The sequence below is a fragment of the Vicia villosa genome, unplaced genomic scaffold (genome assembly GCF_029867415.1).
Source record: "Vicia villosa cultivar HV-30 ecotype Madison, WI unplaced genomic scaffold, Vvil1.0 ctg.001067F_1_1, whole genome shotgun sequence".
Taxonomy (NCBI): Eukaryota; Viridiplantae; Streptophyta; class Magnoliopsida; order Fabales; family Fabaceae; genus Vicia; species Vicia villosa.
Window position 1 is genome coordinate 107,436 of NW_026705469.1, and position 24,133 is coordinate 131,568.

A 24,133-nucleotide genomic window follows, 5' to 3' on the forward strand; every position below is an offset into this window, starting at 1 on the left:
CGGGTGTTCCCCGTAAAAATCCTCCGACCTCCCACAAGTCAAGCTACCTCCCATCTTCTTGTTGTGATCATGGATTTTACCTTTATCATTTCTTATAGAACCCTTACTGCCAGCCACACCCGCCTTCCTCGCAGCCCATGTGTTTAACCGATAATTTAATCCTATAGAACCACCACATCCACCACTGTACAGTTCAGCCAGCTGTTTAATTTTTACCCTCTTCCCTCTGCTTCTCCCCCCACCAGCTTCAGCCAAATTTCTTATCAAAACCGGACAGGACTGACATCTTTATGCCCTCCGTCTATAGAATCTGCAACCACACTCACGTCTCCAGCTGCCTTAAAAGAGACCCCTGATTTGATTTTCCGCTAGCCAGAGAAGAACAAGAAACAATGGTATCACTTAACACAGCAGCAGAAAGTCCTTTTAAAGCTCCTTTTCCTGATCCCCCAGCCTCCACAGTGTTGCGGAAATTGGCCAAAGAAGTGTCAAATAATCCAACGTTAGCATTATCCTTCGAACCGTCTTGCCCCACCATTCGATCACATGAAACGTTCTGTTCCTTGAAAAGATTATTAACCAGAGGAACATTCTCATACAAAGCAATTCCTTCCTCCCTCTGCAAGACTGTATGTCCCCTCGCCGACGCGGAAAACTGTTCTATACCGTCTTCCTCACTATTTGATCCCACCACCTCCTCCGAATTCAAAGAAGCAACATTCCATTCATCTATGGATTCACACTACAAAAAATTTAATAAATAACGAGAGTTAATTAGTGGGGTTTTTTAAAAATCCCCGCAATTTTATTTAAAAAAGCGTCGTACTCCCCTTTAATTTAGAATTTACTTTTTTTTATTCTTGCGTTTAATACGGTTTAGCTCTCAATTTATTATTTATTTTATTTGTGCCAAAAAAACATTTTTGATTTTTAAAATTAGTCATTCAGGTGAGTAACAAAATAGCCATTCAGTTTACCTAAAGAATTTATCAGAAAAAAAAAAACAAATACAAAATAGGTTGAAGAATGACGAAACAATAGGTTGAAGAAAACTTCTCACATGCCGATCTCTCTCACTCTTCAGTCTTTCTCATCCGATCAATCGTCTCTCTCGCTCGATGGTCTCTCTCACTTGATCTATCGTCCCTCTCGTTGATTTCTCTGTAATTTTGTCGTTCAACGAATACATTCTCAGGTAAACTACTACTAGCCCCCTCTCTACTCTCTCTCTTGTTTGATCGCTCAACCTTTTCATTATGTTGTTATCACTATTTGTTAGTGGAATGATTTCTTAATTTTTTAAATTTGTGCTAATTAAAAATGTCATTTTTAGGGTTTTATTATGCTTAACCCTGTTTTATCTTCATAACTGTTAAGGGTTTTAGTGTTGTGGTTTAAAGTTGAGATATGTTATTATTTCCTTGTTTATTGCCCATCCTTTTCAAGAGTATTTATGATCTAAATTGATTCCTTTCAAGAGTATTATATTAATAATGTTTTAAATTAATTCTTTGGATGAATTTTACAGAATGTAAGTTTCACAGGTTGAAATTAGTGTTGGTAACTAATTGTGCAGGTACAAGAAAGGTTACTTAACCTTACAAAATGGGAAGAAGGACTATATTAAACTTGAAATTTTAAAATTAATCTGAAAAGATGTCATATGGATAGATCAGATTCAAATTAGGAGTTCTATAAGATAAATAGGAATTTACTTTTAGTGTTATGAATCTTAAAAATTGTGTAGAGGAGTCAAGTTTCTTCCATGGGAGTTTTCCAACAATTAATATATTTATTCTACTTGGATGAATACAGGCAATTTTGTCAAACTAGTACGAGCTTTCAAATGGATTGATTGTTGTTATTGTGTATATATGTCAGCTTTTATAGAGTATGATCATTCATATGTGAAATGTTTTCTAATAAATGAAAATAAGTTTATACAAATTAAGAAATTAGGGGTGCCCAGCTGATTGGATGTTACAATCACACTAAAACTGTATATGCCTATAGAGAAATGTGTTACTTTTCTTTTTCTCCATCATTATTTTTATTATTGTAGTGCATCTTTAAGTTGATTGTATCTAGCTACATTTTTATTTACTTCGTTATCTTTTAATTTATTACTTCTGAATCCTTATATGAATTTGCAGTAACATGATATGACTTGCGTTTTCAACTAAGATTTAGGCACACGTGCAATAAGCTTTAACTAGATATGTTCAGTAATAAGTGGGTAGCTCCATGTTAGTTGGTTTCTTGGCGATTTACTTTTTTTATTCATTCATGTGCCACAAACATCATCACAGTTCCTTGACCAAATTACACGCTTATAGGATGTGTGGATAAGTTAGAGCAAATAAATTGAGGAACGTCAGCGCTGGCTGCTAGAAATTCCTGTTGTACACTTTGATCCCAATTTGGATTTATTATTTGAGTCTTGTGAAGATGTTGGAAAGTTACATGACTATAAACAAGGTATAAATTGTTTTCTGCATAAACTTTGTTTTTGATTTTCTTTTAGTAGTTTTCTGGACAGTCTTATCTCATAGTAACTATGATTATGTATACGCAAATGGCAAAGTAACTATTTTCTCTAAATTTTGAATGGTGTTGGGGGAAGAACACAAGACTTAAACATTGCCTTCATGTTTTTGAAATTATTTGATTCTCACGTTAAAAACTTGTATCTATGTTGCTGGTCTAGGAATGGTGCACTTTTGGTCCCTTGCAGTTCTCATTTTCTCTCTCAATCGATATCTCATGGTAACGGATTTCTCTACTCAAAAGTTGCCCACGAGTTATCTCTTGAATCTAGGTCAACCACTCCCACGGGTATGCTGCTCAATGGTAGAAAATAATTTGCTAAATTTACTGTTTTGAGATTGAATTTTACCATCCTTAAAGTAATAGAAAATATATATATACATACATTATATTTATATACCTTAGATTTACATACATTGAATTTTCCAGTAGTTGATATATGTTTCTTTGCAGTGAGTATATAGAGTGCCTAGTTTTGGATCAAAAGATAGAGTTGACTTTGTTTCTTATACATATGCATACGTTAGATTTATATACCTTAAGTTTACATACTGGTAGCTTGTTAAGCCCCCATTTGCATAAGACACACGATATAACCATACACTTCCAATTAAATTACTGATGAGGTTGTGATTTTTTAGATAAAAGGGTGTGAGAAAATAATGAAAATTTTGAATACATTTGATTAGTTTCTTATATTTAGTTTCTTCATTCCATGGTATGAGAGACTAATTATGGGCATTCAACTATAATGTTTTAATCTTATAGAATGGTTTATGTCGTATGTGTGGGTATACATCTAAAACCATTAGCATGACTCTACTAATCCATTAAGTAGTTATGATAATTTACTTCCTGGTAGTAGTATAATATTTTTCAGATTTGTTTATGCAATTTGTAAGACAATCATTCATGTTAAAACCAAGAATTTATGTTGTTTTTATGCCAAGAAACTTAGAAGCTCCATGAAAAATGCAGCGGTTGTTCATTAGAAAAATGAAACTGTAAAAATTACTTAGAGTAAGTAGTTTATTATTCTTTTTTATGCCATTTGATGCTTAAAGTAAGTAGTATATTGTTCTTTTTGATGTTAATTTGTTTCCGAGACATTGATTTCTACATGATTTATATTAAACATCTACGCTATTTGCTTTCTGTAGGTAACAACTCCTGGAAGTAAAACTAGAGATAGAAAAGTCCAACTAATACATAAAGTGGGTTTAATTTGTCTATGGATGCAAGATGATTAACCAGAAGTAGAACTAGAGATAAAAAAAGCCAAATAATGCATAAAGTGGGTTTAATTTGTTTATGGATGCAAGATGATTAACCAGTTGAAGCAACAATTGATTTTTTTAAGGTTTTTCCTTAGTATAATATTTTTATTTAGCTATTTTGAAATTCGAGATGTATTCATACATTTAATATTTAGAGTACATTTATGTTAATATTTATGACTATACTTTTAAAGAAATTATTTTGAGCCTTATGATTTATTTATTGCAAATTTTGTAAATTAAGAAATTACATAAATATTTGAAATCATTATAATTAATTGAGGTAAATAACCTAGTCCCTCACAGTAGAAATGTGCATTTTGATATTTGGGAAATATACAGGAGGTTAAAAACCTCCGCAGAATAAATTTCCATACAAAGAGGTCACAACCTCTGCAAATTAACCTCCGCATAAAATACCAGCGTTTGCATAGAACCCCCGCAAAAATACCGCGGCACACGTAATTGCAGGATTTTTCAAAATTGCCGCTAAACAATTTGAAGAGGGTTCAAACCCCCTCAAATTGCAAAAAAAACCTCCGCAAATGGAGCATTTTTTGTAGTGTCAGAACTCACGCTAACTGAAGAATTATGCAACTGATTTCGATTCGACGATCGAAACAAACCCGCCGCATCTTCCCTAACAAAAAGAACCACCCTCCTTCCGTCTATATTAACCGAAACAGAGTCAGGAATCGATAAAGATACAGGGATATTCACCATAACTCTAGCCACAACAAAAGCCTCGCCACTAGCAGTGTGCTCATCCCAACAGATGAAACTCCCCCAATTTTTGGCCAAAGCTACGAAAAACTCAAAACTCCACACATGAGCTGGAGTACCATAAATTCGAAACCACGCGTCCCTACCTTTGTCTATCGTATCCGCCTCCCACTTCTTGACTTCGGAAAACCAAGACTTCCACCAAGTCTCGCCTTCACCAGTCAAGTCTTCAATGAACCCTTCTTCCCTTTCTTCGAGCAAACAACAATTACCGCCTAATGGAGTTACTTTAATCGCGTAAACCCCGTCCAATTCCATGTGAGTTTGAATTGTGTACGCAGACCCCGGAATACAAAACTTACCCACATAAGCCTTCTCCATCCTACCTCTAAGAACATAATCAGAATTGAAATCGAAAAGGACCTGCTCATTCACTTTTGATACAAAACCAGAATTCTCAGAAGCCACAGCCTCAGCATAGGAAAGTGGATTATTACTGATAGGACCAGCTTGCCAATTGCCCCTACTCTTCCCCACTTCCGCTCTCTGTGGCCTAATTTGTGGTTGAGGATGCTTCGCCTTCTCCACAAACTCACGCCTACCTCCTGAACCGAAAGCAACTCTCGTAAACCTCGGCAAGTATACATGAATTTTACTGCCATCAATAATTATATTGTCCAGACGAACCGCTAACGTTCGAGCATCTTCTACATCGATGAATCTAGCGAAACCAAATCGCTTACCGAACTTGTTTCTTCTGGGAGAAATAGCTACCTCCACCACTTGGCCAGAACAACCGAAAAGCTCAAAAAGCTCCCTAGCAGAGTAAAACTCAGGGAACTCTGAAATGTACATGGAAATCACCTCTTTGCCACTTGAAGAATTTCTGTTCCTCCCTCCATAAGGAAAGGTGTCCCACCGCCCCGCTGAATGCTTCAAATAGGTTACTTTTGACTACCCTCCCGTCTGCATACCCAACCTACACAAGATCGAAAAAACCTAGCAGAAAAAGCACAAGCACAGCCCTAGATCCAAAGCAGAATCCTCGGCTAACCCTAGAAAACACCCGAAACAACCCACCTCCTCAACAAGATCCCTGATCCTAAGACCAGGAGTTTAAATCGAAATTGAAGAGATGATGTAACCGATGCTCAGAGCTAACCGAAGGACAAAGAAAAACCAGCCATGAAAGAGCACCTAACCGGAAAAGCTGTCAAGAACCAAGATACGAAAACGGAGATGGAACCCCCGACACCTTCAGCGCCGCTCCCTCTCTCACTTACCTATCGTCTTTTAAAACTTAAGGCTAATAACAAGAATTTTGATGTTAGAATCAAATATTTTGGGGATTTCTGAGTTCAAACTTTATACCTCTCTATACTCACTTGTCTATACTTGTCTCCATTCTCACATGCACAAGCACAACCACCACTTCAAAATTGAACTCTTTAAAACAGTGAAGAAAAGAACCACATGAATCTCATTCACTTGATGGACTCTTTCTTCAACACTACACATATAATGAATGATCTACATCCGGGCGTCAGTAGTATTCACTCATACATCCGGTAATATTCACTCATCCGATATATTATTTAATTAGTTGAACAATTTATTTACACATTTCAATGAAAATAATCTAATGTTTATTATGTGTTTATTTAAGGTTGTTGTATGACAAAGTGTTGCACGGGACTACATTGTCAAACAGATTCCGTTTCGTGTCTTCCGCCCATTGCAGCGGACAGACAATTGTTACGGAACCAGAATCAGTTAGACAGCACTTAGTCGATAGATTCCTGTCCACCGACAATACAGAATGTCTGTTTCTTTGGGCGTATAATACCCGACCAGTAGGGTTAGTTTCTCATTCTTGGTTCATCTAATCTTTGTTTCTTTTCCGTGGCAAAATTTTTATATAAACTTTTGTTTTAATTTATAGAGCACACTGGTTGTTGCTTGTTATCAATCCTATAAGATACGTGGTATATTTTCTGAATTTGGTAGATGGTGAGTGGACCAATTATCCGGCTATGAAGTCAATGATTGATACGTAAGTGGGATCATTCTAAATATTCGTGTATATTTATATATTTAATTATTTGTGAGATTGATCTAAATATATGCTTTTATATTTTTTTTAGATCAATACAAGTGTTCCTAAGTCAAAGAGACGCACAGGTATCCCGGACTAAATCAAACAACATTACTTGGATCAAAGTGCAGGTACATTAATTTTCACAAATTTGCTTATAATATTTATGCTACATGATAAAACAAGACAACTATAAAATCTTATTTGTTTTTCTATATAGTGTCCGCAATAGCGAAACAGTTCAGATTGTGGATACTATGTTTTTAGGTTTATGAAAAAAATCATTCAAACGAATCAATTAGAGATTCCAATCATGGTATGAATTTATAGCTTAAGATAATTTCTTATAATTTATTACATTTAACTAAATCATTCATATAATGTTTTTGTTATGTAGTACTTTGATGAATTTTATGCTGCTTCTTATGCGAGACTTAAGTTGGAAGAAATCAAAGAGGAATTGTGTCAATTTTATATTCAGCAACTAATCATATAGAGGTATAAATACATTATTATGTGAACAATTTTATGAATACATTATTTTGATAATGACTTTGTGTTTGAGTTTATTTGGTGGATGTTGGTTCATTTTGCTTAATATTAGTTGACGATGATGACGTTGTTATATGAATCAACTTTGTTTTTGTTGTTGTTAAGTGGTGCTGATAGTTTGATTTGAGACTGGATTGATGACACATTACATTGGTGGATTGAGTTGCAAATCACATGAAATTGTTGCTAATAATATTGTTAATGTTACTGAATCACAATTTGTTTTCTTGGAAAATTTGAACTACAGATGTTAGAGCCTTTAATTGACCGTGTTGTTCTGTTCATACTTTGCAGGACCAGGCCGAGAAACGATCAAACTTTTGAAGTATAATATTATAGTCTTGGTGGTTAATAACTTTGTTAATGTACTGCTGCCAATATTTGAAGTATAATATTGTTGATGTTACTGATTTAGTTTGTTTGACATGAGTTAGTTACATGTGAATGAACTATAATGATGTATATATTATTTTGGATTATAATTGTATTATATTATATATATATATATATATATATATATATATATATATATATATATATATATATATATATATATATATATATATATATATATATATACTGTCCTACCTATGGTTGAAAATATATTACAGCTTGAAAATATATTACAGGTCGAAAATAAATATAGGTTGAAAATATTACAGGTTGAAAATATATTACAGGTCGAAAATATTACAGGTTGAAAATAAATATAAATTACAGGTCAAACAGGGAGGCTTAAATTACAGGTTGCACTTTAAAATAATGCGTTTAGCAACGACAACGCTTTTAAAAAACGCTCTTAAAGGACCACCTACGAAAGCGCTTTATAACTAAAAGCGCTGCCTAAGATAAAAAAACATAAAAAATAAAAAAAGCGCAAACTACAAAAGCGCTTCTGGAAAAGCGCTGCTATAGGGGGGCTACGAGAGCGCTTTTCTGGGTAAAAGCGCTCTTATAGGGGAGGCTACGAGAGCGCTTTTCTGAAAAAAGCGCTGCTATAGGGGGGCTACGAGAGTGCATTTCTGGAAAAAGCGTTGCTATAGGGGGGATACGAGAGCGCTTTTCTGGAGAAAGCACTGCTATAGGGGGACTACGAGAGCGCTTTTGGAGTTTCAAAATCACTGTCGTTACCTACGGCAGCGCTGACTTTGGCAGCGCTCTTAAAGCCCAAAATAAACGATTTTAAAGCCCTTAACCGGTGTAGTGCATACCCCCTCCTTACTTCACAACAACTTAAATTAAACCCAAATTTATTTTTAAGCTTATTTATAAAATAACACTTCAACTTTATTTCACCAAATTAATCCGATTAATTACCATGCTGTCATACCCCAATTTTTGACCTAAGATACCACCTCATATCATTTGCATATACATCATTTGCATCTCTAACAAATTGCATAGCTTGTGTTTGTTACTTGTGACTCAGCAGGATTTAAACAAGAAATCACTCATCAGTACAAGCAACAATCAATTAGGGTTTTGTTCCCCTTTCATTTCAAATGAATCATCTTCATCAACAATCAACATTTGGTCCTTGGAGATTCATTTCAACAAGCCCAAAGGCTCTGAACCAACCAGATTAGGGTTTTGACTGAAGATAGCATACTCCTGACTTTTGCTCAGGATTTGACCTAATGACTTGGGACATGACCTCAAGACCCCAAGTGCATCATTTTGTCCTAATCTATTGACTCAAGACATCTCCTACACAAGGATTGATCAACAGTGAAATTTCAAATCATCAGAATAGGGTTTTAAACTATCAGGGACTGAAATCAGGGATCACATTTGGGAAACCCTAAAAATCCCCAGTAAGTCAATCAAAGGTTTCAATCATCTTCAAATAATCCCTATGACAACATCCAATGGAAATTGTGTCTCAATTCAAGATCCACAGTCATCAATTTCATCAGGTCGACAATTAGGGTTTTGACCTAATTCACCTGAACAACTGACTTTTTAATCAGAACATGGTGCCACAACTTAAACCATGGCTCAAGGTCCTCCAATAACTCAATGTGATCCATTCATACCATTCATTTGGTGAGGATAGCCTGGTTCATTTGAAATCTCCAGAAACGCGATTCGTCTGAAAAAGTCAACTGTACAAAATCACCATTGACTTTTGGGGAATTTTGGTCAACCATGACTTTTGAAGTTTTAAATCATCTATATATGATATATGAAGTCATTTGATCAAGAAAAATCAAGAATCAAAAAGTCAAAGTTTGACTTTTATACTTAGAAAAATTTTCTAAGTGTTTTTCAATGATTTTTTCCAAACTTTGGAAGGGAATAACTCAAAATTTTACCTACAAACTGAAAAAAACTTCCAACATGAAAGTTGTAGATTTTGATCCAATAAACAACTTTGTCACATAAAATGATTTTCCAAAAGATCAACCATTTAAGAGATATGGAGCTTCAAAGTTGGTATCTTTTGAAAATTTCACTTAAAATCTCACTTTCTTCAAAGTTCATGGATCTTTTTCACCCATTTCCTTAAAGGTCTTGAAGAAACTTTCAACTAGGGTTTTGAAGTGTGTAATATGATCTTTCCAAAATGACCAAGAGCATGAAAAAATATTGAGTGGAGCTATGGTTTTGAATTTTGTCATTAGAGGTCATTATGCTTAAAGTTACACACCATTTTCACCAAGTTTCAACACTATATAGTCTATGATCCATACAATGACCTCTTGCAACTCCAAAGGGCAAGATTCTTATCATAAAAGATCAGATTGGAGAGAATATTATAGCACTTGAGTTCCTTAACCATGGTTAAGCTTTGTAATCATTGAAAAAATATTCCATGCCATCTTTTTCCACAAAATTCATCATGGCATTTTCAATTTGCAAGCAATCCAATTCAGAATCTTTGCCTATAAATATAAAGCCTCACTTCATTGCAAAAGACTCAAAAAACATGTCCAAGAACTTGTTCTCTCATTCTTCCATTTTTTTCAAAGTTCTTAAGTTTTCAAAGTGGTTAGAATGCCAAATTGCAAATCTTGTAAGTTCTAACCAAAGGAGTCATTCAAACTTCTTCCAAATACCATTTAGAAGTTGTTTGAATCTTAACTGAACCAATTCACAAGCCAAAACAACTTTCATGCTTGTTTTCACTCTTCACCCTCCAGAAACATATTTTCAAGCTCATAAACATGAATTTCGCACCACAACCACTTTCTAACCCAATTGATCCATCAAGCACCATTAGTACATCATATCTAAGCTATCCAAATCACAAAGACCCAACTGTAACAGCTCTAACCATGAATTCAAGTTTCATTTTTTTTCATATTTCAGGTTGAGTAGCAGGGATCAATCCATGGACTTTTGGAACGTTTCAAACATTGGAATAGCTTCACTATCATCCACTCAAGCTATCTGGGTCGTTAAACACCATCTGGAACATCATCCAAATACCATTCAAATCACGAAAATGAGGTGATTTCGGGCACAATCGAATCACACGATAGACATGACATAAATGAATTTTGGTAACTGAAATTGGTAGCCCATGATCCACTGAATCAAAGCCCTAATGTCTCATGTCCCAATTTTTCAATATGTGTATGAATCGTGGTTTTTGTTATTTAGGGTTTCATCTGAATTTTGCTTGATTCATGTTATTCTTTGATCCATCACTAAAACTAATAGTATGGTTGAGATCGTGGAGAAATTCTAGACAGGTTGCATATTTGGTTCGTCAAAAACCATGGAGATTTGATGGAGAACGAAGAGGCCGTAGGTATAGCCTTCAGCAACGGAAAAAAAACCGTGGCTATAGGGTCTGTAATTTTCAAACGAAGAAGATGAAGTTTGGCGCCTGAAATTGGTGGGCTGGGCCTTTCTCTTTTTGCTATCCACGCCCCAGCTTTTGGCCCGTTTTCCATGTTTTAACTAACTCCTTTTTCTTTTCAGGTCTTGGGTTTACACCCCCCCAACATTTTTATTTATTTATTTTTATCTCATTTCAATTTTGTTTTATTTTTATCATCAACCAATCAAAAACCCCAAAAATTATTTTCCTTTTATTATTAAATTGATAAAATGTTAATTTAATTTTTGACCAAAAATATTTTAGTTTTCTTCATAATTAAAATATTTTGTTAATTAATTAGTAATTGTGTGAATATTTGCTATTAATTAATCTTCAACCAATCAAAAACTCCAAAAAATATTTTCTTTTTTATATTTAGGTTTATATTTGTATAATCTAATTTGTGACATAAAAAAGAATTATTTTTCTTGTTAAGTTTAATTATTTGTATAATTAGCATTATTAATTAACATAACTTCATCCAAAGAAATCACAAAAAAAAAATATCTTCTCTTAGATTATTTTCTTTTGAATTTGATATTGTTATATAATATTTGTGTAAGTTTCATTTTTGATTACCATTACACGATGCTTGAATATTCTCAATTCATCCAAGGCTTCGCGCATATCACTTGAAGATCAAGGTAACACTTCAAACTCAGAAATCCAATTTTCTCATTCTTCGAGGTAAGCCTAAAACTCAATCAGCTGTTTTTCTCAACAGTAATCAATTCACTTTCAAATCATGCAACTCATTTTCAAAACACTGGGCATCCCTTAAGGTGTAAGCCCCAAACCTCTTTGTAAATATCTTTTTCATTTATTTACATAACTTTAATCAAAAACAAATCTTTTTTAAAAAAACCATTTCTTTTGGTTTTCTTTTCAAAAAAAAACTCTTGATCAAATCCTTTTAGATTGATCAATTGATTTTCTTTTCAAACAATATGGGCATCCCTTATGGTATAAGCCCCATTCCTTTGTATAAATTTAGTTTTTTCATTGTATATATACCTATCTTTTATACTTCGACCAAATTGATTTAAACCCTCGAATAACAAGATCAAAATTAGGGTTTCTCATCAATCAATCTGGGCCTCTCGAATATTAGAGAGTGTAAGTCCCATTCCTTTTTCTTTGTACAGTTTTTCTTTAAAAAAACAACAAAAACCTTCTTTCAAAACAAAACTTTCAAACAGTTTTTTAAACGACGCATCTTTTAACAAAACAATCAACCATGTTTTATAAAATAAAACATGGGCCTCCATGTAGGTATAAGTCCCATTCCTTCACATGAAATTAGGTATTTCATCGTACATACACCTTTTTGTACATACCTCGATCAGTTTGATTTTTAACTTTGAATAACAAATCAAAAATGAAGGTTTTCTTTAAATCTTCCCCAAAAATACCATGGGCCTCCATGTAGGTATAAGTCCCAAACCTCTTTTGTAAATATTTGTTTACATAGCTTTGAATAAACTCAAATGGGCCTCTCCCCGAGTATAAGTCCCGAGCCCCGTGTATACAAATGGATCATGCTTACAGGTATATTTCCTTCATAAACTCCATTATATACACACACTTTGTCATATATATGTAATTGTTCATACTTGTTCATATTTGTCCATGTTTGTTCATACTTGTTCATGTGTTTGTTCATGTATATATGCTTGTTCATCTTAGTACAACACTAGGTTCCCCATAGCCTCCTATTGGGCTTCGTGCAAAGAATCTCCCTAGTTTAGGTTAGGACATAGAGTATGGTTTCCCAGTGAAATCGCTCTAAGAGCTCAAACCAACTATACCATGCCTCCTCTTGGGCTTTGTACAAACGACTTGTCCCTCCCAAAGCCTCCTCTTGGGCTTACAATGCAAGGACCCTGGATTGTCCCTCCCATAGCCTCCTCTTGGGCTTACAATGCAAGGACCCTCGGATAGCCTCCTCTTGGGCTTCATACAAGGACCCACGGGCTTCTTATAAGCATCCCAATATCCAAATCAAATACCCTAGGAGATTAGACATTTTTCATCTCTATGATAGGAGTATCTCTTCTATATCATCACAAACAATCAATCAATCAAACTTTTTTGCCACAAGGTTGGCTAATCAATCAAACCGTTTTGCCACCATACTGGCTGATTAATCAAAGTTTTTGTCACAAGGCTGACTTCATTGAAACTTTTGCCACAAGGCTGGCTGATTAATCAAAACTTTTTGTCACAAGGCTGACTTCATTGAAAGTTTTTGCCACAAGGCTGGTTAAACAACAAAAACATCTTTATCATTCTAAGCGCCATAAGTGGCACAACCCAGGGCTTATAATGAAAAGATTTCAAACAAAAAACAAATAGATGTATGTGATGATATAGATTAGATACATCGAACATTAAGATGACATTTGTCTCTTATCCTTTGCTTCCACTAGCATAAGTGGGAACTACGATTGCTCTAACTTTCTCAACATCCCTTTGAGAATACGTAGGCACAAGGTCGTATCCTTGGCGAGCAAAACTTCTCTCTCAAACAATTCAAACCTTAGCACCCGTAGACCCCGAGCTACAGATGCTCTGATTCCCTCTAAGGGATATGTATGCAGAGGATCGCGATGATCTTTGCGAGCATAATCAAACAAACACCTTAGTTTCCCACCTAACCTCTCAATAACATGGAATGAAAAACATAGCAAAGAAACCTATAGAGTACTATAGATACGTTGGGTGCTAATACCTTCCCTTCGTATAACCAACCCTCTTACCCAAGATCTCTCCCCCACTTTTAAGGTTATTGCAGCTTTTTTCCTTTTCCTACTTTGGAAACAATAAAAAGTTTGGTCGGAACAAAAGAAAAATCATTTTTTGAGCACTCGAGCCCAAAGAAGGCATCAGGTGTCTCATCCCGAAAAAAGATACGATTTTTCCCCGCGACACATGCCAACCTAATAAAATAATTCCGACTTCGTCGATAAAATTTGAATTAAATACAAATAGTCCAATATTAATAATAATACTATTTCTACTATTATTTCTTCAACGAAATCAACTTTATTAATTCTCCGACTAACTGAATAAAATCCGACTTTAACTTAATAATCCAAATACGCTTCCCAAAATAATACCTACAATTCCGATTGATCCACGAACTTTGATTAAATCCAATGATTAAATTCTTAAATAATTTAATTAAATAATTAATTAAATTCGGGGCGTACGAGCTCCTAAGTTATTACATTTTTTTACAAATATTTTTATAAACTGAGAAAAATTTCTTATGGATAAAAATATTTTATAATTGAAAAAAGTGTATTAATGATACATATATTTTTATAAACGACAATTTATATCTGTTTAAAAAACGCGCCTACCCAATCAGAACCCATGCGGATGCACGGGTGTCCTACTAGTTTATAGAGAAACTCATATCAAGAAGTGGTAGAAAACGTGAGAAATATGAATAGAACATGAAGAAAATGGAGCTCAAATAGAATAGAAATAAAGAGAATTATAATTGGGCGTTTTGATAGGCAGCATGGTGCATGACGGTCTTTCCGTCACGATGTGATGATATTGGATCTTTAAATCATGAATCCATGATGGGCGTCAGAGTGGTTGACGACCTATGTGTTATGATCTTCATGTGCATTCTCATTCCTTTATCTTATGAGCTAGGGGTGGACAAACAGTCAGATAGGGTCGGATTCGAGCCCAAAACACCAATCCGGTCCAACCCACGGGTGACATATAGTGGCCAATTTCGACCCTATCTAATATTGGATTTTTCGGGTTCGGGTTCTTTCAGGTTCAGGTATCTGGGTCGGATTATTTCGGATGTCAAGTGTTGTAGGGCCAATTGAAAATCTAGCCCAAATTAATAAAATCCATTAGTTTTTTTCTAATTTTTTATATTCAAATTAACAATTTATCTATAATTGTTGGGCTCAAATTTTAAACTCAATTACAACTTGAATTGGACCTTATTTTATTCACACATATGTTGTTTTTAAATTTATTAGAATATGGGTCTCATCTTTACAAAAATTACTTAAAATAATTTGTTATAAACATTTTAATTATTTGTGTCGAGATAGTGTTTTCCCTAAGGGTGTGTTTGTTTCATGGATGTAAAAAATATTCCTTGGAATAAGTTTCCCAGGAATAAATCAATGGGAATTATATTCCTTGGATTATTTTGAAAAAGTGTTTGGTTATCAATTAGAATTATTGGATAATTTTTCTTAAAATTCTTGGGAATAAAAGAAAACATGTTTGGTTTAGAATAATAATCCCAGAAAAAACTATAAAATTATTGAAATAACCTTTCTATATTTAATAGCAAAAATAATCATAAAAACCACAAATCACTTTATCATGCTTAATGACAATGCTTATATTCAAATGCTACCTATTCATGGTTAGGTAAGCACATAGAATCATTAAAAATTACTACAACCCAACATGTATTTCGTCTTCATAGTGAAAATGTTAGGAAACACTGCCATTTTCAAAAACAAAAACCTTGAATCAGCTTTCATTTTCTAAGGAACCAATGGCACTCAATGAACAACTCTAATCAGATTTAAATGTCTAATGAATAGAACAACAACTTAAGATTTGTTAGCTTAGGTAGGATCACTATAATATAACTATACTCATTGTAATAAACTTTTCTCATTCTTTCAGTTTCAAATAATCATAACATGAAAATCATTTGCTGCTTTTAGTTTAACTTAGATTGGAAGAAGTGCCAAGCAAGATAAAAGGACTAGTGAGGAATGTGAAGAGAGTGGAAGCTGAAATAGCAGCATTAAAGACTTCATATCTGCAGAAAATCAACAAAGGCTCCAACATTGTGATCTTGGACTCGTAAGTTTCCTTCCAAATCCACCTTATTATTAATCAACCATTTTCAATTTACTAAGCGTTATATGATTATCTACGAACTACTAACTCAAACACATACATGATACTCACACATTGACACAGGATAATTTGATACTTGTTAAATTTGTTTGTAGTGTTAACTTGTGATATTTGGACAAAACATAATATATAGGTACTCAGACTCGGCAAAGATAGTTGCAAGAACACTAACGAGGCTTGGATTTAAGAACTCATGAAGTGCTGGAACAACCAGCGGGCAATCTAATCAGAAACTTCTTCCAGGAGCTGACTGACATTGTTTTTCCTCACTCAACATTGAACTTTTTGAATATATATGTGCCTTGATTAATGAAGTCCTTCAAATTATATTCATTTGATTAAATATCTCTTTTAACCTCTTGTACTTGTGTATGGTTTGAGTGGCCACTGCACTTCGCCTTACATTGTGATCAACTAAAACTAGTGCAAGACCCTTAATATTGGATGCACCTAAAAATATTCATGTCCCATGATTTGAGTATAACACAAATTTATAGTTTACATGGAATCCATATTTCCAACATTCTAGACTCTAGGATTCAAAATTTTAAACAAAAGCTACACTCAGATTCAAAATTCTAATCCAAAGCTAAGTCGGATTCAAAATTTTAACAAAAGCTACACCCAGATTCAAAATTCTAAACCAAAGCTAACTTGGATTCAAAATTATTGATCATGTGAATAAAATCCTCATAAATCTTCCAAATAAATGAGACTAAAGGTTACAGATATTCAAGAAGAAACATACTTGAATATGTATTAACTCTTGAAGACCTCATAAGCTTCATTCTTAGTAGGACTGGTACAGCAAGAGCCACTGCTTTTCAACTGCTCAATTAGAGACAATATTTGCTATGGCAATAACGAGGCTTCTGAAATTGTGGAGGTTTCTAGAGAAGCAAATATAATGAATTTGTGAGTAATCTACCAAATGGATATAACACTATTGTTGGAGAGAAAGGTTTCCAGCTTTCAAGAGGACAAAAGCAAAGAATAGCCATTGCTAGAACCTTACTAAAGAAGCCATCAATATTACTCCTCGATAAAGCAACGAGTGCCCTCGATGCGGAGTCTGAAAGAACTATAGTAAATGCTATTAAGGCAATGAATCTGAAGGAAGAAGCTGGTTTGAGTTCAAGAATCACACAGATCACAGTAGCTCATAGACTTTCCACAGTCAAAAACTCGGATACCATAATCGTCATGGAAAAATGTAGAATTGTAGAGAGGGGCTTATGTGGAATTCTCATATCCTACCATAATCAACACGTGCAATGTTATTTGGTTGGATAGAAATCAAACAAGATTCGCGGATAGAAAAACTCATTAGAAATATTTTGTATCCTCACTATCATTGCAGATGTAACTTTTTCAAACAATTCCAATTTGAAGATTACATCAAACTCTATGATGAAATTCAGCATCATGTAAAGTTTAAGATCGTGGTTCATCCTCAAAAAACTCAAGTGTTGTACTGTGTCATAATTAATCGTATATTAAACTGTTTCAGCAACATAATTTAAATATACGCATTAGCAGAATCAATACTCTACATAATCAATACAACATCGAAGTTGTCAAAATGAGGAAATGGTTTTCCGTACAAACCAGATGCAGTAGGATGAGACTGCATTGAAGTAAAACATAAATGAACGATAAAATAGATTTTGATATGCATAATTTAAAATGCATTATACATTGTTAGAAGTTGAAGTGAAATGTCACCTTGCACCATTGGCTGTAAACCTCTTTTTCTACAATAATCATCTTCCTAGCATCATCCCATCCAAAACCGCTTGCACTTGGACCCATCATATCTTTGATTGCTGAATATTGTGATTTTAGACGTTTCACTATTGATTCAATGTGAGGGTTAGCTTTTAGTGTGCACTTTGGTTTTTTTTATGGAGATACTTTTCTAACACTTTAGTATATCCCGGTTTAAATGTTCCAGCATCCTCCTTCCAGCCATCATCTACAAGCTGTAATAAACCTTCGACTAATATAGCATCTTCTTCTGCAGTCCACTGCCGCTTTGAGACTTTTGCATTCTGGTTTTCAGCTGACTCGTCCATTTATCTAAACTAAAAAACTAACATGTTAAGTTAAAACAATATATCCTTGATTGTGTTTCATATATTTTCAAAATGGTTTTGCAGTAACCAATAGTATAAACTACATATAAACTAACAATACTGATAAGAAAACATTAGTATCAGGGGAAATATAAATTTTTATAATAAAACTTTTTGTTTATAATCAATAGTATAACTATGATAAAAAATCATACAAAATAGTAAAAACAAATAAGAAACATAATTTATGGATGATTTCCACTTCTCTATCTATTAAAGTTTTCCAATGCTAAATTATCTCTCCATTGACTCCATGCATTACTTGGTTCCACGACAGTTATCATTTCCCCAGACATGAACTCGTTAGATGATTCAACATCTCCTAAAGCCCTTTCTAATGGATCTCGTGTCATTTCAATTCGAATATGATTATGTAGAAGACAACAAGCTGTTATAATTCTTATTTGAGTTTTCAGAGGGTAGAATGACTTCTCTCTCAATATAGCCAAATGTCCCTTCAAAAGTCCAAAGCATCTTTCTATTACATTTCTAGATGATGAATGTTTCATATTGAAAAACTCTTTAGGTGTAGCTGGTTGTAAGCCATTCCTCCATTTACTAAGGTGATACCTTTGACCTCTATACGGAGTAAGAAAACCTTCCCCGTTCATATATCCAGCATCGCATAAATAATAATATCCGATCACCAACAAAACTAAAGTTATTATCCTAAAAATATGAAAGACATGTTTTATGTTAATGAGAATTTAATATGATATACCTTGTGGAACCCTTAGTCCATTTGGTCGAGAAATAGCATCTCTAAGGACTCTAGAATCGGCTGCTGAACCCTCCCACACAGGCAATACATATATAAATTTCAAATCTGGTGAACATAACAACATTCATAATGCGATGACAATATTAGAAACAAAATCATGTTCGATACGTGGGAGCTGCGATCTACACTCCGCAATGTTCAATACGTAAAAACGGTGTTCTACACGCTGAGTGTGTTGGATACACAACGGTGTCATGAACATAACAAGGTTCATAACATGGTGACGGTGTTCGATACACAATCAAGTTCACTATGTGGCAGCAATGTTCTACAACCCACAATTTTCAATATGCAAAAGCGGTGTTTAACACGACGATTGTGTTGGATATGCCACTGTGTTATACACATAACAATGTTCATAACGCAATGACGGTGTTTGACACACAATCATGTTCGTTACAATGACGATGTTCAAAAAACCATATATGATAATGAAACACATGTAAATAAAAATAGTCATTGAAACTGGAAAATTAATACCTGTCAAAAGAAATCAAACTCCAAGCAAACTCACTGAGAGATAGATGAATTTGTGATTCCTTAAATCAAAGTCTTCAGGAAAAAAAAAGATCCATGTATTAGCTTGATTCTAAAAAAAAATACAGATTCAAAGTAAACGATAACTTACCATTGTTGTAACTTGTATGGAGAAACAAAAAGAAGCTGAGAAAAGTGGAAAGGAATGTGTGGGTTATAGGTTTTATAGAGAATGGGTAAATTTTAGAGGGAATAATGCGCGGGTAAATTAGGGATATTTGTGACTTCTTACTATGAGAACGTGGGTTTATATTCCCAGGAATATATTATTCCCAGCTTAGTTCCATGGGAATAAAAATAGGTAGAACGCGGGTCAAATGGTTTTCTGGATATTATTTATTCCAAGGAATTTTGTCCCCTTCCCATCTACCAAACATAGGAATAACTATTTCCTACCTTAGATTTCCAGGAATCTTTTTTCTAGCAACCAAACAAACACACCCTAAAGTCTAGAGTCTGCTTTCATTATCTTAAGATTCTGCACATTTAATGAAACTATTTGTGTACAAAATTATTCTTATACTTTGTTATTATCAAAACTTAAGGATAATAGATGTTGAAACAAACTTTTTCCAAAACTAATATTTTGTCTATGATGGATTAGGCTTCCTGCAAAATCAGGTGGATTCATTTGGTAAAAGTGGCTGAAGTATAGTTTCATGTTCATTGTTAAGGAGATTAAGGTTAATGAGCACCTTGCATCTGTTGTATCATTTTCAGCATGAACTCATGTGGTAATGCTGCATTTGCAACTAATGTTGTTGTTGTTGGTGAATCGTTTACACCAAGCGAACCCGATTATTCCATACTCCTTGATTCCTAACTACATTCTGAGCATGTGTTAGCCTCAGCCTTTTTCTTCCTGGTGGTAGCTCAACCATAGTCTTTCTTATCATGTACATGGATTTTAAGGTGTAAAACTTAGTACTTCAATATTGTGACAATAGAAATCAGGCACACATTTTATTTATAGTTCAATTCTAAAATACATTAATCTCAATAGTTGAATTTAATTCCCAAATAAGGCACACATTTTATTTATAGTCTAGAATTTAATTCATAGATGATGATGATGATGATGATGATGATGATGATGATGATGAGATAGCAAGTTCAAAGTTGCATTTTCAAGGGACATCAAAATACTCAATAAAATAATAATAATAATAATAATAATAATAATAATAATAATAATAATAATAATCCTATACGAAATTAAATTAGATGATTAGGTATTATCACGTATGAACGAGAATAGTAAATGCATGAAGTTGTTTTGAAAATAATTTAACATATATATGTTCATTGTTTGCTATGGCTCATGCATGTTGTAGCTGTGTCTCACATAAAATTTTTTGTCCTTTTATGTTAGGTATTTATTTAAGAGCATCTATACTATTATTATTATCATATTTATGGATTTATCATGTTGTAGGTGTAGTAGTGATTTATATAAAGTGGGACCCTAGTAGAGCATAGCATGTGAGTAAGAGGACGGGCAATGGAATGGCATCCAGCTTTATCATCTCTCAAATTCATTAAACTCTATCTAATGTACAATTCTTTTGTTACTCCCAAATGGTATAAAACTCCATCCACCGTACAATTATTATATATTTTTTATGAAAGAGAAACGTTCAATTATTTTGTTTTGCACTTCAACACACTTTTTTCACCCGAATCTAAAGATGTTACATTACAACATATTTCACTTTCATTTCTATAAATACCCTTCCAAAAATGATGTTTTATTTCACATCTCTCTCATCTTTCTCTGCATTCTTTCTTCTTAAAAAATGAAGAATACAAGTACTCAAGTTGCTCTTTGTTTACTTTTCCTTTCAATGATCATTATCAACCATGCTATCGCTGCTTCTGATGCTACTCCTGATGCTTCAGCCTCCACTTCCGCTGGTGAAGCCACTACTTCCGTGGCCGCTGCTTCTGTAACCGCCACCACTGCTGAAACTCACGGAAGAGCTAACACTCTTCCCGAGTGTGTTGGCAGTAACTGCCACTGTTTGCGTCCTCCTTGTGCTCCTCTTGCCGCTGCTGTTTCCATAACCGCCACCACTGCCGAAACTCTCGGAAGAGCTAACACTCTTCCCGATTGTGTTGGCAGTAACTGCCACTGTTTGCGTCCTCCTTGTGCTCCTCTTGCTGCTGCTGCTTCCATAACCACCACCACTGCCGAAACTCTCGGAAGAGCTAACACTCTTCCCGATTGTGTTGGCAGTAACTGCCACTGTTTGCGTCCTCCTTGTGCTCCTCTTGCCGCTGGTTCTGTAACCTCCACCACTGCTGCTAATGTCACCTCCACTTCTGTCACCACCACCACTTCCAACGGAAATTAATATATATATATATATATATATATATATATATATATATATATATATATATATATATATATATATATATATATATATATATATATATATATATATATATATATATATATATAAAATTTATATTTTGTATTTTCCATCGATAACGTACCTATAATGAGTACGTACTATGTTTGTTTGTATCCATAATGTGTTTCTTGTTTGTATCAATAATGTGTTTCATGTGATCCATAATGGTAATATATAGAATGGTGTTTTAGTATTATAATTTGTGCTTATGTCTATACTCTATAGTTGTTCATACCATTCATCAGTTATACTACAATGGATACAATAAAATAAATATTTTACAAAGCTAAAAGCTAATAACAAGAATTTTGATGTTAAAATCAATAAAACTTTTAAGCTAAAGACTATTTTGATCACATAAACCACAAGCATAGAAGAAAAATTATCCAATCATGTAGTACAATTATTTATGAACTCATTGGTAATATAAACCGCAAGCATAGAAGAAAAATTATCTAATCATGTAGTACAAACTTTTATGAACTCATTGGTCATATAAACCACAAGCATCAAATTGAGGAAGTGCAAGTCTTGGCAGTAATCCACTTGAGTAAGCAACTCCAAAAGGTGACAGAAATATGCATAAAAAAATTCTCATATACATCAGTAACCTCCAAAATGAATTTTCAATTCCATGAGTTGTTTCCAAAATGGTTTATTTGCAATGAGAGTACACTTGGTTGGATTTGGTTGATGAAGTTAGAAAATTGTTTCTCATGTAATGCTATTCTTACATGCTGTTGTGAAAAATTGTTTTCGAAGACAGGTTCCAAATTCTAATGCAAGTTGAGGTATTTTTTATAATATTGCCTTGGATTTGTAATACAAGTTGGTCTTCCTTTTTATTTTCAATTTCAGATGCACTGAATTAAACTTTGTAACAGAAGGCTTTTTTGTTCTTGGAGTTGAATTCAGTTCCTATTACATATATGGCTACAACTTTGACAACATGGTTATTGATGTGTAAAGACCATTCACATATTGGTATTGTTGATTCACTCTCTAGCCATCAACCATGCTATTTTATTGTTTTTCTAGTTGAGTTGTTGGTCCTCTAATATGCTAAGTCGCCTTTAGTACAACTTGAGTGTTTTGTACTTAAAGTCTAATACAATAAAATAAATATTTTGCAAAACTTAAGGCTAATAACAAGAATTTTGATGTTAGCTAGAATCAAATATTTTGGTGATTTCTGAGTTCAAACTTTATCCCTCTCTATACTCACTTGTCTATACTTGTCTCCATTCTCACATGCACAAGCACAACCACCACTTCAAAATTGAACTCTCTAAGACTAACTAATAAAAGATTTAAAGACTAAAAGCTCAATTAAGACTAACTAAAACAAAAGATTAATTAATATGAAATTTTCAAATAATTTATTATTTAAATCATCTATTAAAATATAATTGTCTCTTCTATAATTGATGACAGTTTTACTTGAATTTTATGTAATAGAAAAAAAAAGTATTAATCACATGATACTCTAGAAAATATTATGTAATAGCACAGACATTCACATAACCATATAACCCTATAATAATAACTACTAATTTATAAGGTGGCATACCTATACATATATTGAAATTGTAATATGTCAAATATGGGATGTTATCCGCAGGTTGCTGACCCCACTATACAAAAGGAGACCCTAATCTTGAGAGATTATAATATCATATTGGCACAATTTGTGTTCAAGCATATGATGTTCCGAACGTTACAAGCTATTGCTCAATACTCAAAAATTTCTACTCAAAATCCACATATGCATTTGATGCAAAGCTTTTAGAAAGAGACTATTTTCATATTCTCTAGGGGATAGAGCAAAAAAAACTCTTAAAAGAACTCAAGCGTGAACCCGTCCGGACCTGGGCTCTTATTATCATCACAAGACTAAATAGCTTCCTTCAGTTTCGTCTTCGAAAATGGACTATCAATCTCCACACTCTCCGCATTAAATAATCGGTTGAAATGATTGAAGATAAAGCCTTTGACTTCGTTAACCTCCTCCATTCTACCACTCCTCGTTGAAATAGAACTAAGAGAATTTCTTCCGTTTCTTTTTTTTTGACAGGAACTGCTAATTCATTACAGCAAAAGGGCTGAAAAAGCCGGTACATCAACATCCACCACCGGAAAACCATTTAACCAGGTCCGGGAACCGTACAATTTGCCTAAAGACACTAAATCATGTGCATCAGAATTAAACAATCTAGGTAAAAAACAGACAATCCCAAAAGATAAACCCCGTAATAAAGCCCGACAATCCGCCGCAATGGGCTCTAACACAGCATTACACACGGTCGAATTAATACAGTCC

The 24,133-nt window shown here is 33.9% G+C and overlaps 2 protein-coding genes and 1 long non-coding RNA gene across 3 annotated transcripts; 1 reads left to right on the forward strand and 2 right to left on the reverse strand.

Moving 5' to 3' along the window:
* Positions 1-1,033: 1,033 nt before the first annotated feature.
* On the forward strand, positions 1,034-3,948 carry LOC131633073 (uncharacterized). Its single transcript, XR_009293221.1, has 4 exons — positions 1,034-1,195; positions 2,337-2,478; positions 2,708-2,835; positions 3,708-3,948. It is a non-coding gene; the product is annotated as an uncharacterized LOC131633073 (long non-coding RNA).
* A 395-nt stretch (positions 3,949-4,343) lies between these two features.
* LOC131633054 (uncharacterized) lies at positions 4,344-5,402 on the reverse strand. Its single transcript, XM_058903765.1, has one exon. It carries the CDS (start codon positions 5,400-5,402, stop codon positions 4,344-4,346), a length of 1,059 nt encoding a protein of 352 aa, XP_058759748.1.
* Positions 5,403-17,492: 12,090 nt separating this feature from the next.
* Positions 17,493-18,018, reverse strand: LOC131633055 (uncharacterized). The gene is made up of 3 exons (XM_058903766.1): positions 17,835-18,018; positions 17,669-17,769; positions 17,493-17,570 (listed from the first exon to the last, which is right to left on the reverse strand). The coding sequence occupies exons 1-3, from the start codon at positions 18,016-18,018 to the stop codon at positions 17,493-17,495; spliced, it is 363 nt and encodes a 120-aa protein (XP_058759749.1).
* Positions 18,019-24,133: the final 6,115 nt, after the last annotated feature.